General features: G+C 39.4%; 1 protein-coding gene across 4 annotated transcripts in view; it reads right to left on the bottom strand.

The window, feature by feature from the left end:
* Positions 1–3418: 3418 nt before the first annotated feature.
* The window catches only part of DGKH (diacylglycerol kinase eta), a 175151-nt gene continuing 161971 nt past the window's right edge, over positions 3419–16598 (bottom strand). For all 4 annotated transcript variants that reach the window (XM_064440811.1, XM_064440810.1, XM_064440808.1 and 1 more), the window contains one exon: positions 3419–14358. In XM_064440811.1, coding sequence (XP_064296881.1) covers positions 14269–14358 — 90 coding nt within the window. In that variant the 3' untranslated portion in view covers positions 3419–14268. The remainder of the gene's footprint in view (positions 14359–16598) is intronic.

The following is a 16598-nucleotide window of genomic DNA, read 5'->3' as shown; positions in this document are numbered from 1 at the left end:
GAACTATATACCTTCCTACTACAACTCTGGGAAGGTTTTACATTGAAACTAAAATTTATGCTGTTCATTTCTCGATGCGATGGTGGGGCAGGGCTGGCACACGTCTACTCCATCTCTGCTGGTTTAGCTAATTCCTTTATAAACTCTTTAAGGAACGTATTTGATTTCTATTCATATATAACTATTCATATATAAACTAATTCCTATTTTTTTCTAATGAGACAAATAAGGTAGCAGATGACAGATGTGACTTTAACTGGCATCTGGAAAAATAATTTCAGATTTCAACTGGGTTTTACAAGGCAATCGATGCTGTCTGATGCTCTCCCACCTCGGGATCTCAAGCATCCCGCGTGTACCAACACTTCCTTGGGTTTATGGTGTGAGGATTACCTGAGAGGAGGGGCTCAAATCCTGGTGGTGTGGAAGGTGGAGGCCCAGAAGAGAGGAAGCGAGAAAGACTGAATGACGGAGCAGAATCAATTAAAGCTTACCTCCTTAGAAAGTCGGTGCTTAAAGAAGAAAACCCACCTCATAACAGTGTTTTTTACAAGTGAATGGGTTTTAATTTTAGGAAAGGGTTTCCTACACTAGTCCAGGTAAAGGCGCCCTCCTCCAAACTGGCACCCTGACTCAGATGAGGAGCTGAGCCCAGAACCCACGTGCTCCTCCCAGTGTCTGTAGAAGCTGGGAAAGGAGAAAGGATGGCCTGAAACCATTGCCTACCAAGCTCTTTGTGCAGGTGTTCTGAAGTAACACGTGAACCTACTATGCTTAAATAAGTGGTTTCCCTCACTCCAAACAAACAGTGTTTTGGAAGCAGTTCCAGGGCATCTTCAAACACTCCTGCATTTTCTTTATTTTTCTTCATCTGAAAATAGCCCCCTAATGTTTCTGATTGACCAAATGCATGCTTTTAAGCAAAGTTAGCTGGGAAATAAAGTCATCAAGGGTAAATCAGAAACCCACGCTTTTATAGCGCTTGCAGGGTCCTGTGTGAAAACTTCCTGACTTGCCCTTCAGAGAACTGATGGCTTCAGCAGCGTGTTGGAGAAGCTGTGCCCAGGAAGTCTCAGCAAAGCGGCCTTCCCTCACGGCGAGGGAAAACACGCTGTCCATTGAATAGTTACGCCATTAGCAGACTAGTGTTACCAGGGACAGCATGTGAGGGATTCAGAGGTATTAGATGTGTGATTTTTAATTAATGAACTAATGTACTCGGAGGATACCGTGACTGCCAGGAGAACGTATATCTGCTGTTACACCGACATCGCTAGGCAGCAGGCAGATTTTTTTTTGGAATGGAATTGAAGAAAGGAAATTGCACTTGGCAATGTGTAATTGGGAAATGACAGCAGGCACCTGAGAAGGGCTGAGGGCTTTGAGATACCAGAGAGGCAAATAACAGCCAAAGGGCAGAGCGGAGGAATGAGTTCAGAGGGGCAAGCGCAGGCACAGCTGTGCGCTGCTGTCAGGGAAAGGAAATGGAACCTGAAGCCCGGGCAGAAACCTGGCTGCCTCAGCGAGGCATCTGCCACGTCCCAGGATGTCCCATTTCATCACCGTGACATCTATCCATCTCTCCCTCTATAAAAAGAAAGATGCACTTCCGTGTAGATCCCCTCGGTTCTCAGCTAAAAGAGGGGGACTCGGGCCAGCTGCTGCTCTCACTCATCTCTGGGGCATTCGGCCGGGACACGAGCTTTTGCACCTGCCTTATGTTTCGTCATGCCTAGAGTATGGATTCGATCCGTGATGTCTTCCTGCCACTAAATGGCTGGGGACAATCAAGGCCATGGTTCTGCTGACATAGGCTATTTTATTTCCTAGAAGCATGCTTATAAACGTGATCAGAACTGCAGTTCTGTAATTAGAAAATAGCCTGGAATAACCCCAGAGAAAATGGTAGGAACATCCAGTTAAATACACAAGCAGTTTGGGCTGACACCGTACTCCCACAACTGCTTCCAGGACGGGCACATTTTAATCTGAACACCGCCTTTCAGTGCCCTGAATGGCATAATTTTAAAATAATTTTATTTCCCACTTTTTTTCCATGCCCTCTGTTCTAATATTCTAATATTTTAGTATTGTAGTATTTGAATATTCTAATATTTTAATGTTACCATGAAATTAGGGAGCTGCTTACATTGCCATCGGTTTCATTTTTGCCCTTGTAGTTGGTCATTCCATCCCAACTAAAGCGTTTAAATAATTTGCTACTTGATTTTTTTGGTTTAGACGAGACATCTATACAGCCCTTTCTGATAAACTGTCCAGGCAAGAACTCTATTAGATTTGCTTCTAGGGTTCTCCAAGTCTCCCCACATGCTGCAGTGCCACCCCCAGTGGTGCCCCTACTTTACCTCATTAGCTATTTCTCCTAACACAGGCTCTCGTTTATGCCACCACTTTGGTTATTACAACCAACCATTTCGGTAAAGAAACTGAATGCACGTGAAACGAAATTAAAGTACAGGCTTCAATCCTAAGAGATTTGTGAGTACCTGGAATTCGTTGTGTGGTAAAACCACCAGCAGTAACCTTTTGAGCATTCTGGGTTACCCGTAAAAGTGCCTCTCCCGCATACGATCGCTTCGGGCCAATAGGATCCCAACCGCGAGATGACGGCCATCATCAACCACAAGACGATGACCTTCATCAGCTGACTTATGTTCCTATACGGCGTATTTTTCCTCCTGTATATGCCACCGATTGTAGTTACTTTCACATGGCCGCCTGCGTTACGTACTGGCCTAGCAGCTCACTGACCTAAAACTCGGGGGTCGATGGGCTCCTTCAGGTCCTGGCACGGAGTCAGCTCAAAGGACTGTTCATCTGGGTTGGTGTTAGAGAGGTTCGGTATATACTGCTGAGGAAAAATATGTTTGTTTTACTGTCACTTAGCTTGGAAAAACGGGCACTACTGTATATTCTAACGACTGTTGTTACTATGGATGCAAATGTAAATCTATTTTTAGCATTGAATACGCCGTACGCCAGCAAGATCTAGCGGAAGATCCCTGCAAATGTAAACACCTACATGCACAGTGACCTGCTTACAAGTTGCATGTGGGCTTGCATGTAGCCATATAAAGTATTTTTAAAAGCTGTATTCAAAGCCTCTAATTTAATACAATTTTCCTGCAGCGTGGGGCAGGCTGAATAGAAATAATGCCCGATAGTCATTCATCCAAATTTTATTTAGTTTTAACGTACAGAGTTTTATTTTAAATTACAAAGGCTTATGCTGTGCCAAGGGCTTGCCGTTGTACTGATTTCAATGGGGAATTTTGGTTTGGACTTGACGATGTTGGTAGCAGCCCGCATTTTGAGTGGGTAACGTCTAAAATTCAGTGTCATGATGTTAAAGGATTTCCATTGATTTTCAGACACGGAAAAAATTCAAGGACTTACATACATTGAATGCATTCTGTTTATTTGAGAAGGAAGATCTCATACGAGTGCCCATTATGGAAGGCATCTCTTATCATGTACAATAAAATCAACCATTGCTTCCAGCAGAATACAAAAATACACATCTCAGTGACTTCCATACAATAATAAATATGTAATCATGCATCCAACAATAAAAAGGCACGGAAAACTGGTCACTTAGTAGTCATAAAAATTACTAACTATATTAACAAAGCCACCCAAATTATCTGTACAAGGAAATGTAACAATATATTCCAAAGGTGAAAACACATAAAACATCTTTAAAATAGTATATGCAATAAATACCTCAATTGTTTTTTATATATTAAAAATAAAACTGTGCCATTGTAAACAGTATGTAAACAAACAAAATTCACTGTTCCTTACCATTATTACAAGTAAATAAAGCCAAAAGTTACACCCCTGCTCTGTTAGATATACTTCATTGGCAAGTTTTGTCAGGCGGTTTAAAGTTTTACTCTTTTCTGCAGCAAACAGAGCCCGCTATGTGTGTAATTGTAAGTACTAGAGCAATCGCTACGCTTCAGAACTGACTACCCAGAATGAAACGGGTCATCAAATAGTCAGAACCGAAACTAGGAAAAGCAATTTTCGCAGTGTTACGGACAAAAGTCATTTATTTATACTACGTACAATAGTGTCAGTAAAACTTAGCCGCTTATATACCACTGCTGTCCTATAGGTCTCGGGGTGGGGGGCTGTACAAAGGTGGTAAGCATCCTTACTCCCACGGGCGGAGAAAGTGAGGCACGCAAAGGTTCACTGAGTTGCCCCCAGTCTTGCACCAGCTCCGCAGCAGGAAACTAAAGGCAGAATCCAGCCCTCCCGCCACTTCCTCCTCATTTCCTCCCATATCCTCTACTCGTCCTGGCCTTCCAGACCTGAACTCCAGTCCTGATTATACTTACAGAAGGATAACGAACATGCAAAAGGAAGGTTGTCTGCTCACTGGGGTGCCCATCTGCTCCCACCAATAACCACGGAGGTTTGCCACTGACCGCACCAGGAGCCTTCCTCCCCCTAGATGTGTCATCGGATCCACATTCGCAGACTAGTGAGCTCAGGCAGAGCCCTGCCTGTCCTTCACGAGCCTACTGAGTGCCTCGGCTGTTTATTCTCTTGAGGTCTGTTTCTATAGCCAACAAACTCCTGGGAAGTTCAACCAAGGTGCACACTTCCTTCCTTATTAGCGAGGGGAAGAGCAGGAATCTGAATATCATCCTGTCTTAAACAAAATTATGGGAAAGATTCCTGGGAGCGGTGGGCATTTACAGAGATGTCTTCAGAAAGAGCCTCATGGGGCAACACGGCTGGCTTATGATTTCTTCAGCTTTTGATAACACCGGCGTAACTACCTCACTTCACAGATCCTGCTGTATCCCTGGGACGACTACGATGAATACAAACTTACCTGTCCTGCACGCATATATTTCAAAGTGCATGATAGCTCTTGTTTGAAAATTATATTTTTAGCCTTAGATGAAGAAATAAAAATGCATGTATTTAGCTGTTTCACAGCCATATGTCTTTTTACAGGAAGAATATACTTAGAGCATACTTAAAAGATACCCTGGAAAGGGATTTAGGAAGCGCTGCATTATGGTATTTTTCCTTCCTGGTGCTAGTAAAGAACTGATCCTTCTGTCTCTAAACAAGTCATTTCTCTAATGTCAAGCAGCTGTCTGATTTGACTTACCGCTTAATATTATCATAATCTTATTCATCCATGAAGTATTAAAAGAATCATTCTTATAGACTGGCTCTGAAGATACCTCCGTGTCTTGATGAGAACCTTGAAGCCATATATAGTATATAACATCTCTGTTTCTGATAAGGTACTTTTGGATAAGGTACTTCAAGTGTCTCATTCCAGACCTGCAGAGCCAGGTGAGCTGTACGAAATCAGCAGGCATACAAAATAAATGGGACTAGTTATTATTCATCAATAAATAATTTTCCATTTCAACCTGCCACGCTGCATGCCTTCTTTGTGGAGAGAGGTATGAAAGGTGATCTGTTCTTTAGTAGATTCTGTATTACATCTTACAAAAGTTACTTTAGAAGGTATTTTCTTAGACATATTCAAGGACCAGATCAATGAAAAATCCTGTACATTCTCTGAGGCATATATTCCCATCTGTGTTGTAGTTTGCAGGTCCTGTAGAAAAATCCAAATAGCAACTGCAGATTTCACATTGGGAAAAAATAAATACATTTCACTCGTTTAAAAAAAAATTATCACAGTAGGAAAATAGCCAGTAAACAATAGATTCGGAGGGGTTTAATCTTGGCCCCAGTGAGATCGATGGGAGTTTTGCCAAGGATTTCAACAAAGCCAAAATTTCACCCAGAATCGTATACAATTCTTTAGCTGACAACAATCATAAACATCCTGCCACTCCATTGTATAAGTTAAATATTAATAAGCATCTGTAAACATCCTGCAATTCATCTGATATAAAAAATATTACAATAAAAACAATGCAGCATTTCAAGCATTGTATAGTTTTAAGGTTTTTTTGGCTCTACACACAAGTTGGCGTCATTATATTGGGCAAAACCAGGGTATGTATATACATATATATGTACAGGTGTGCACGCACATACACACTACAAACTAGATACTACATATATACACACATGCACACGCAAATACTGGCAAGAGAACAACATTCATAGGTATGGCGTTTAAAAGTCTACCGTGATCAGTCTGATGATAACTTCTACGTGAGGAGCAGTTTCTACCTACCCAAATCCTCTGTAGGAGGGTAATACACAAAAATGCTAAAACTGAAATACATGAGCAACCTCCAAGGGGACTAAAGTGCTGTTTAAAGCTAAGCACATGCCTAAGTCCCAACAGATCTATATGTTTGCAAAGACGATGAATTTTCCTGTGGAGTGAGAACAGGACCAAGGGGAAAGGAAGGGCAGAAACTATTGAGCGTGCAGCAATTTTTATCTGAACCAGTACAAATCACGTTAGATGTTTTCATTTTCTATTGGATACGTTTTTGAACTGAGTGGAAATTGTGTGTTTCAGCTTTTTGCTAAAAAATGTAGCTATTCAGACCCGAATAGATGAGTTATGCAGAAAACTAGACAGCGTCACGTTTCTGCAGCACTTCCACGTGCACTTTATGCATCCACTCATGCAAGTAAGTGGGTGTTACTATAGAATTAACTAACAGCTGTACTTGACAGGCATACTAGTTTTAGTGACAAGCCTGGCTAACGAGAGAAACCACCCGTAGTGAGGCTGGGATCTTCTCAGGACCTTTAAAATACCTTTAGATGAAATTTGCTTTTTTAAGTGCCAGAACACACACTACAAATAAACTCATACAATTCCGTTGTGCTTGGCATTTAAAGATACCTGCTCTGGACTTAGAACTGCGAGAGCGAGAAGTTTCATTAGTGCTAATGGCTATGTTTGCCGTCACTGTGAATTGAGACAGGAAGCTGCTAGTATTAGATGGCCTTAAATGATCCGTGTGTGATGACAGCAGTGAAGAAGGACCAGATCAGGCCCTCTTCAACTCAGCGAAGCTCCCCAGCGGCTTGGACTCTTTATGTACAAATCCCAGCTATTGCACATCTCTTCTGCTGGGAATATTATTTTGCCCTTTGATGATCCCCTCAACATAGAAGCTTCAGCAAACTAAATTACGAGGTAACTGGCAGCTCTAGGGAGATCCCATGTTTCAGCTCTTTTAGGATTCAAAGGACATGACGTAAGCGAGTGGCTAATGAAGGACATTGTTTTGGGACAGGTTCACAAGATCTGCTCCTTGAGGGGAAAACGAGTAATTTTTGTCATATATGGATGACTGCATTTTTCAAAGTGCATGTTCGAAGGAGACCGAAACCCAGGACAGAAAGTACAGACACCACGAGTGACAGACGCCTGTAGAAAATCCCCTGAAATCTGGCTAAGCAGTACAGTCCAAATGCCTATTTCAATATATAGAGGCGACATCTTGTGAGAGGACAGTGCCACTAGAAACCTTCATGGTGTGTGCTTCATGCCTGTGTGCTCGTCGTAAACCCGCACAAACTGTCCAAGTAGAAAACCTGATATTCCTAAAATTCTCCTTAAGAGCCCCCAGGCCCTACTTGTCAGCACAGGTGCTCTCCCTCCCTGAAAAACAAGGCCAAGCAGCTTCGAACAGCTTTCCTCAACCTCCCCATTCACATAATAATTGACTGTAACTGCAGAGAGAATTAGTCCCAGACAGAGCTTACTTCAACTGACACGGGGAGAAAAACATAGTCCTATATGTAACTCTTTCTCTGTTTATGACATTGTCAGGTTGTTAATTAAACTAAAGCGTTTTCTATCCAATTAATACTTTAGTTTAATAAAAGTAGGACTTAAAAATGTTAATTCACTTAAATATTCATAGTAGGGATTTGGGGCACCGTGGGGATTTTATTTTTGGCTTTTCACACAGTTTCCATCGTGAAAACAAACTACCCAATTTTGCTTTTAGTTCGTTACTTCCTGGTTTCCTCTTCCAGTTCACATGCTCTAGTATAACATAGCTATACCTGGATCAAACACAGCTTCCTAAAATAATTGTTTCCAATTAATTTGGAAAAAAAAAAATTTCAAATTACTTCAAACTTTGTACCATATTGCTTTTACCTTCAGTGTCTTTTCAACCCTAATATTAATCTTTCAATCGTACTACAATTACGGTTTTCCCAAGAACGTCCCATAGAATAAAATACAGATTACTCACTTGCATACTTGTCTTACTCATAGCCACCATAATTTCTAGTATTTTCAAAAGTCTTACACAACTGGTGGAGTTAGCCAAAACAGTTCTCTTTCCGAGGGCATTCGAGTAGCTAGTGTTAATTGTTAGTGGCATGGCAAGCTAAATGCAGCTTTCAGCGGGGACTGCAGGAGTATAATGTAAAGGATTTTAGTCCACCATGGCTGCGATAGACTTTGGAGCCTGAAGCCCTGGTCAATCTAGATCTCCCGGAGCATCCTACAGCTTTTTTCTAGCCTGCCTGTCCAGCTCTTCTGAACAGAAACATGGGGAGACATGCGAGGGTCTCATCTTGCCAAGCCGCTGGGAAGCCATCCAGACACAGGAGCTGGGAAGCAGCGTGAGAACATTAGTAGAGACATGACCTGTGTGAAACATAAATTACGCACCAGCTGCTTCTGCCCTTCCTAATATAAGCAACAGGTTATACAGACTCAAAATCCCATCGAAGAGCTTATATAAAAAGTGCTTGTGTCAACTGGGAGACAAGGTCTTCAATGATTTAAAATAGATGTTTATAATTCTGCCAAGTAAATATATGAATTCTGTGTTGACTGCTCTGAAGGTGGTACGTCTTTAACCACTGCGGCTAAACACATTACAGTTTGTTCAGGAATACTTTCAGGTCTGTAACTGCCAGCGTTTTGTTAGTTTGCCAAAGTCTTAACAGTGCTAATATTTTATTTTTTACAGTTGATGAGGGCTTGATATTTTAAGTTTAAATCTAAAGGCTGAAAAAAAAAAAAAACTTTCAAAGAAAATTTTTTTTCCGTTAAAATATTGAGGGCAATCGCTATTAAGCCTACAGAAGTTGCTATGAATTTTGGTCTTAGCTCCACCTGGCTACAGCAATAGTCCCCTGGAAGTCTCCAGATGGCTTCCAAATGGAATATAATTTCTGAGAAACAGACTGGGCTTCTGTGTGGCAGAAACGAGCATTTCAAGTACATAAGCTAACCATTAACAGAGCTATTAAACCTAATGCAACAGTAGTAGAAAAGACTAGAAAATTTTTTTCTTTTTGTAAAAAAGATCAATCTCCACACTATATTCTATATATAAATACAGGAATTTATGCAACGAGTAAAGATCTTCTATTGATAATGACCAAATGATGCTTTATCAATCCTGCTGACGCTACCATTCATCTCCGAAGAGGCAGCAGAGATATTTTAAGTCCTGTCCAAACTCCTCAGCTTCCTCAAGTCATCAAAAACTCCTCCTTTTACTTAAGACAGCAATACAGTCATGTACAATTCCTGCTAACATTAAATCTTACCAGTTAGAGTAAGCAGCATCAAACCTGGATGATACGAAAATCATACCATAAAACATACAATCTATGAAAACAGAATCAAAAAAATGGGAAAGCCCCTGGTATAAATGTAACACTCGGGACGCTGCAGTTGAGAGGTACTTTGTTACTGGGGTGAAAAAATAAATCTATAACTACTCCTATAATTTTCTGTGGCTCTCATTTACTCACACGAGCAACAAGATGATTTCCTGGCTGTAAGCTAAATATATCGCTCCAGCTCGGTTATCCTCAACAATATACATCACTTTCTCAAAGGCTTTTTGCACTGCTAATTTTTAGTGACCAGACCTGTCAAACTTATATGCAAGAACTTAATACTTAGAGGCACAGAGAGAGCAATGGAGAAACAGTAGTAAACGTGAGTAATGCAGTCATTAATGGGAAGCATGAAGCAAAATGGAATCACTGTGGGGATATTTGTCTTTCATGTCCACTGTGGAATTATCTATGTATAATATGTAGTTTTACATCTACTTTTAAAGTAGGACTATGGAACATCTTCTCATATTTGCTTTATATATTAATTTTCCATTACATGTGAAAAAGGTCTCCTGCCAGTCTTCCCAAAAGGAAGCCTAGATGCATTGAAAAACAGATAATTTTACAATTTTATCCTTGAAATAGTATCTGCTCACGTAATTATCAAGTAATTTATGAAATTTTCATTGAATGAATCAGCATTGCTGAGGTTCAATTAAAAAGTCAAAATTGGCAGGTTATCTGTTTCTCTACGAAAAGCCTAGGAAAGTATGAAATGGGCCATTGTTAAAAAAAATCAATTCCTCGTTTGAATTACAATTATACAACACCGCAGTATAAATTTCTTTGGGCAGAGATGGAGAGAGAAAGATGATTTCTATTTAGTATTTACAGGACCAAGCATGTTTACTCCAGTCCCAAAGTAAGAAATACTGGATTTAAATAGTCCGGGAGGGCTTTTGATCACATGCTTTACATTTTACTGTTCTTCAAAGTTTAAAATATTTTCTTTGAAAGAAAGAGATATTCAGGAGTAAAAAAATAGTGGTTAAGGGGAAATACATCAAAATGTATGATAAAGAAAATTTGCAATTGCTATCATAGAAAAAATTTCATTTTTGAACAAGTTTTTTCTTTAAAGTATTGTAAAAAAACCCCAACACCTACAGCCATGAGTTTGCCCGATCGCACTCAATTTCTCAGAAGGCATTAGGCATTATAAAGGCAATACTTGCATGACCCGAATCAGAGGTTGCTACAGCAGTTGAATACAGTGAACCGGAAAAACCCTACTTGCAAATGACAAAACAGAAACATGCACTTAGCAATCTGCTGCCATTTTAGAACGTGCATTTCTCCTCTTCCACTTTCTGAGGTGTAGGGCATTTCATGCCCACGGAAATGCCAGTTGCTCTGTATTCCTTTCAGATTTTAAGGTATGATGCCTGACCATGGAAATTAAGTGTCTTTTACTAGGGGGAAAAAATTCATCCAGTAAATTCTGTATTGTGATTTTTTTGTCTTGACAAATCTAGCACATTGAATTGGGCTCCACAAAATCTATTGGGATACCTTGTTTTCTAAGAAACTAACTTACCTTATTTTTGTTGAAAGACTGGGCCGTATGCTTTGAAGCACTTTAAACATCAGGATTAGGTTATGAAGAGTTCAGTTCATTAAAAATGTAGCTATGTGCGTCTTTAGTTCTAGGAACTGGGATTTTTACAGCAGTAAGGAAAAAATTACAAGAATTGTGAGATAGTAACACTGTGTTCAAAAGTCTTTCTGCAGAAAAGCCGCATCATAGTTACGACCCAGGACCTTGGCAGAGAAACCCCATAAAAATATTTTGAGCCTCCTTGTCAGATGCATTTGGATTCGATAACCAACACTAGTCTAAGGCATAGAGTTGCATAAAATTTACTATCCTGGGCATCTAACAAATACAGCATAAATGATGCTTACAATTTTTTTTTTCCTACTTGCACTTTAAAAAAACCCTTCTGCTTAGGACAATCAAAGTTAAATTCTTTGGTGGTCATTTAAAACAACCGAACTATACAAAGACAAGTGATCAGTTGTCCCATACTGAGGTAATCTGAGGAGTGCCATAAGAACGTTGTGTAACGAACTACCAAAAAAAGCTAAAGTGGTTACAAAGAAACCACTTGCCCATTCTCCCTGCCTAAAAGCAGCTCCCATTTTTTAATATACTCAGCGTAGACCTCTACAGCAACCTGAAGAGATCCTGTTCCATAGCCCGTCCTAACGCATTGCATATAGCAAGGCTGAAAGTTGTGAAGAGAGTGCATCCTACAATCAGGAAAACAAAGAAGGTTCTTCCGTGTATTATGTCCTTGAATCGACCGGGAAGATTAACTATGGAACATTGATACGTTAGAATGATGCCACACATTAAAATATAGTGTCGCTTACAGAGAAACAAAGAGAAAAGTAAGTGCAACTTGCGGACGGATGCCAACTGAACATTATTAAAGGGGTCAATGTCAAGTAGATATAAAAAAAAGAAATCTAATCCTTCCATTGTTTGCATAACGTCCCATTGTTTTTTATATGATTTTCATATAGCAGCATGAAAATCATGTCCCTTGGTGAAGGGATTTTGGTTTGGTTTTTACAGAAAACATAGTGCAACACAGCCCTTTGCTTTTATTTATTTACCAGAATAATCAGTTATGTCCACAGAGATCCCAGAGTGGTACCTGTTGAACCTACAGCAGCAAGAGCATAGTACTATAATTGGATATAAACGAAGCCTGTTTTGCTCCATTTGATTTTTTTTTTTTCCCAAGAAAACAATGAGGGGAATAGATTTTACTTTCCAAGGGATGATGCCCATCTGGCTTCCAAGGAACAACTCCCATCATACTCAGGAGAACGAGAGGGCAAAACCAGGTGTAGTACTTGACGTGGGCCCCTTTCACAGGGAAAATCAGCTTTGGAAAAAACAAATGAAGCCCCACTCTGCTGCCTACCAGGAAAACATAAATAGATATTAAGATACTCTTTAACCTGTAAGAAATGTCAAAGCTACTCGATTAAGTAAAAGTCAAGTGTTCCTCGTGCTGCAATGACACGTTGTTAGGAACGGCAAGGAGACAGCGATTCTCTGCAAGTTTTCTGGCAGGTGGTGCAATATCATCTCATGTCAAACATTTAAGTAGGTTTTTTAATTGATATATGCAAATTATTTTCCTACTAGATTAATATTTTTGTGAAAAATTAATCAGGAAATTCAATTATGAAGCTATGCTTTGTTTAAGTAAACTGTGAATAACCTTATAAATTCTGGTCTAATGCCATTTCTAAACGAAGATGGTTTAAATTTTTTATCCTGTTTAGTCTCATGGATTGCTATCTTGCATGTGATGCATCTTTGCATGCATAGCGTAAAGCCTTAGAGTTTGTTTTTTAAAATCTTATGATCTACCAATGTAGGAGTGCTGACAAGAAACAAATTGATGCCTTTGTAAAGAAATCCATACAGAGACATTTTTAAATTAATAGTAAATTAGTAATGAGTAAAAGCTTACCCCACAAAAATCAAATCAGCTGCTACATTTTAAAACTCTCCTTATGTATGATAAATAAGATTAATTTTCCTGTAAAATTTTTTCATTACTCTCTCAACTTGCTTTTTGAACAATAGAATAAATAAAACCATTAGTGCCTGAAAGTTCATATATGCTACAGATGTTTAAGAAAACTGAATAACTACATTAAAATGCACCATGAGAAAATTCTTTATCATTTTCCATGCAGGAAGCCAATTGATATTTTTGTGAGGTACCGGTCTTTCAAAAATACTCATAAGTTAGTTACCTGATATACCTTCTGTACATGGTATATTTAAAAAAAAAAATCTAACTGTACAGTGTTTCAATCATATAGAATGCATATAATCTGCTGAATATGGCACAAATGCTAAGTTTCCACACCCACACATCCTTTGCCGTAGAACACAGTTTAGGCATAACACAACACTGAAGAATAGAAAAGTGCCTGAAACTGAAAAAAACCAGAGACACTCAAGTAGTAATAAATTAAACCTCATTCAAACCGATATAAAAGTTGTTCAAGTGTTTAAAGTATCAGATGTGTCATGCAACAGAACAACAGACGATTCAGGCAGGCACACCATGCATTACAGTTTGCATTCATGGTATCACAAGGTATCTCTCCCCGCTCTGCGCGGCCAGCGAGTGCTGGGTACCTGCGGCGCTGCTAGGCTTCCGCGCTGAACCTCCAAAACCTCTCGGTCTCCTGCACAGGAGGTTTTATGAAGCTGTGCCTCAGAAGGATAACCGGACAACCTCATGCTGTACAGTGGTATCTTGCTGCAGTGTAAAGAGAGGCGTACTGAGCTGCATGTAAGCAAAGCAATCATTTCTTGATTATATTTTCCAGTCAGCGCAGTTCACCATAAACCAATCGATTTACCAAAATGTGCTTATCCGAACTGGCCAAGTTTGCACACCAAGAAAACGTCTTTGCAGAACATACCATCTTTTCCTGGGTTTTTTTGGCACAAATCCTTTTGTACTCTTGCAGCAAGCTCTTCACCATACAAGAATTCAGAGATACTAGCCTGTACAAACACCCCGGTGCTTATTCTTCCATAGAGTAAACTACAAAGACAGCTAAGTGCCTGCAACAGCTTTGCTCCTCCAGCAGCTTTCCCTTCTGTCTCTAGGGAGAGCACCAGCATAATTACACTTCAGGCAAAGGGGTGTTCTTGCCGAGCTCTTTAATTCCCTGGAGAATTCGCTTCATATGACCCACTTTCGTTATCCCCAGGTCCTACAGAAATATAAAAAAAAAAAAAGATGAAAAAGAAGAAAGTTTATTTACAAAAAAGAAAAAAAATTATTATGACCTAGCCATGCAACAAATGCCTAGAAATGTGCTCACTGCAGTCAACATTAACCTGAAAAGATTCTATGGCACTAGCAAGTGTTGCCTAACTACAAAATTGCTTAGAGCATACAATGAACCCCTCTCTGTCTTGCAGATGGAAAACTACTTACCTGCAATGACAACCCAGGGCACTGCAATATCTGCCAAAAATCATCTTTTGCTTGACTTCTAAGTACAAAAACCTTTCACAATTTCTAGAAAAAAAAGAACAATCTCCCCCTCCTCTCTAATACAGCAATCAAATGCTTGGTAGAATGTGACGGATTAGAGCTTCTGTCCAGCAATGTCACTTGATCCGAGGCCCTGTGATGTCTGTTTTAATCTACAGACACACACATCCCCGGTTTCTTGAGGGAAAGTAGATGTAACGGCTACAGGCATGTAGGACAACTTCCCTTTAGAGAGCAATAGAAAAGATAAGCATTTGTTTTCCATTCCAAAAAGGTAACATCTCCTAACACGGATCATCTTGATTAGAGAGCTGGAAGAATAATTCTCAGAAACATGACAGTCATATCCCAAAGGAAAACGTAAAAACCATGAGCATAAAGCTCCTTGTAGCTACCACTAAAGGAATCACATCCGCTGAATTGCTTCTAATATTGGTTTCTGGGACCCATCTCTGTGTGAGTGACAACAGATGAGAAGTTTTTGCAGCGAACCTCTTCCAGCATTAATAACAGCTTTAGCAGCATCCTTTTTAAAATTTGACTGGTCAAATGGTCAAAGGAGCAGAATGGGATGCCCAGGTCTGATCCTCAACTGTGCTGATGAATTTTCAGCTCAGTTTGGTGGAAGTTTGCTTCCCTTATCTTATTCCCTCCCTTATCAAAACCCAGCTTTGAAAAACTCCTCAAAATCCTTGTGTTAGTGATATTGAGCAAGTGGCAGATTCAAACACTAGTTATTTGTAGAATGAACCTTATGTAAATAGATTGTGATTAAATAAAAAAAAAAAACCTTAGAAAAGTTTCACTATCTATTTTTCTGCAATAGAAATCCTTTCATTTTAATAGGAAGATCTTCCTCTACAAAGACATTAAAAGGGAGTGTAATTAAGCAGCTTGAAATAATTACCCTCACGGAGTGGAAAATGAAAATATAGATAATATTCTGTACATACTTTACACAAAGACTGTATCCACCTTTCTACAGCCACAGAAACCTCAAAATCTGCACTTTATATTACTTAAAAGTGGTAGCATGGAATTAATTTTGCATTTCTCCAGAGGGAGAAAGGGGCGGTAAGATGGGCATGAATTAATTATTTTATTGTAAATGTAGCACAGCAGAGATTAAACAGGTGGGTTAATTTTCAGAGAGTCGATATTGAACTCTGGTTATGTTAGAGATTACAAAAACCTGGTTGTTTCTTCAGTTGAAAACTGTCAGTACTATAAATACGTGACCATCCTTTACAGTACTTTGGCACAAAGGTATCAGTGTTACAGTGTTCAAGATATGTTCATAAAATTCCCCAAATCAAGTGCTGTTCATAAACTTATCTGAAAAAAAAAACTTCTGATTTTCCACACCACATCAATTTATATTTTGTTTCACTAATGGTCATCTCACTTATTAAAAAAAAACATATGTAGTACTAATTTTTAAGTTAAGGGAATTGATGTAGGTAGCAGTTGTCAAACTTGTCCCACAAGGACAGTAATATTTATCATTTTAGATTTGGAGACTATTTTCTTTTTTATGCTAAACTTAATTTTCCTATGAATCAAAAATAGACATGACTATTGAAACTACTGAAATAGCCTAGTTGCCATGTGGAGGAAACTCTATGGAAGGAAAAACCCATAAGGATGCTTTCCAAACCACGAGAAGCCACACATGCGTTAAAGGTTAAGAATTTGCAAATTCTTCAGAACAAACATTTTTCACGAGTAGAACTTCTGTTGGATAAGCAACAGAGTGAGCTGCTGCCAGACTTCAAAGATCAGAGGAAAGAATCACGTTATGAAATTCCCAGAAAACTCAGCCACTTTTTCCACCAACCTTTACAAAGAATTGTCAACAACGCCTATGTTTCAGAGGCAAGAGACTTCGGTTTTATTTCCGCTCCAGTTGAAGTTGCTGTGATGGAGATCAGAACAGCAAGTCTCAAGGGCCTC

The sequence above is a fragment of the Phalacrocorax carbo genome, chromosome 1 (genome assembly GCF_963921805.1).
Source record: "Phalacrocorax carbo chromosome 1, bPhaCar2.1, whole genome shotgun sequence".
NCBI classification, from domain to species: Eukaryota; Metazoa; Chordata; class Aves; order Suliformes; family Phalacrocoracidae; genus Phalacrocorax; species Phalacrocorax carbo.
The sequence above is the reverse complement of the archived record's forward strand: the minus strand, read 5'-3'. Positions and strand labels throughout refer to the sequence as shown.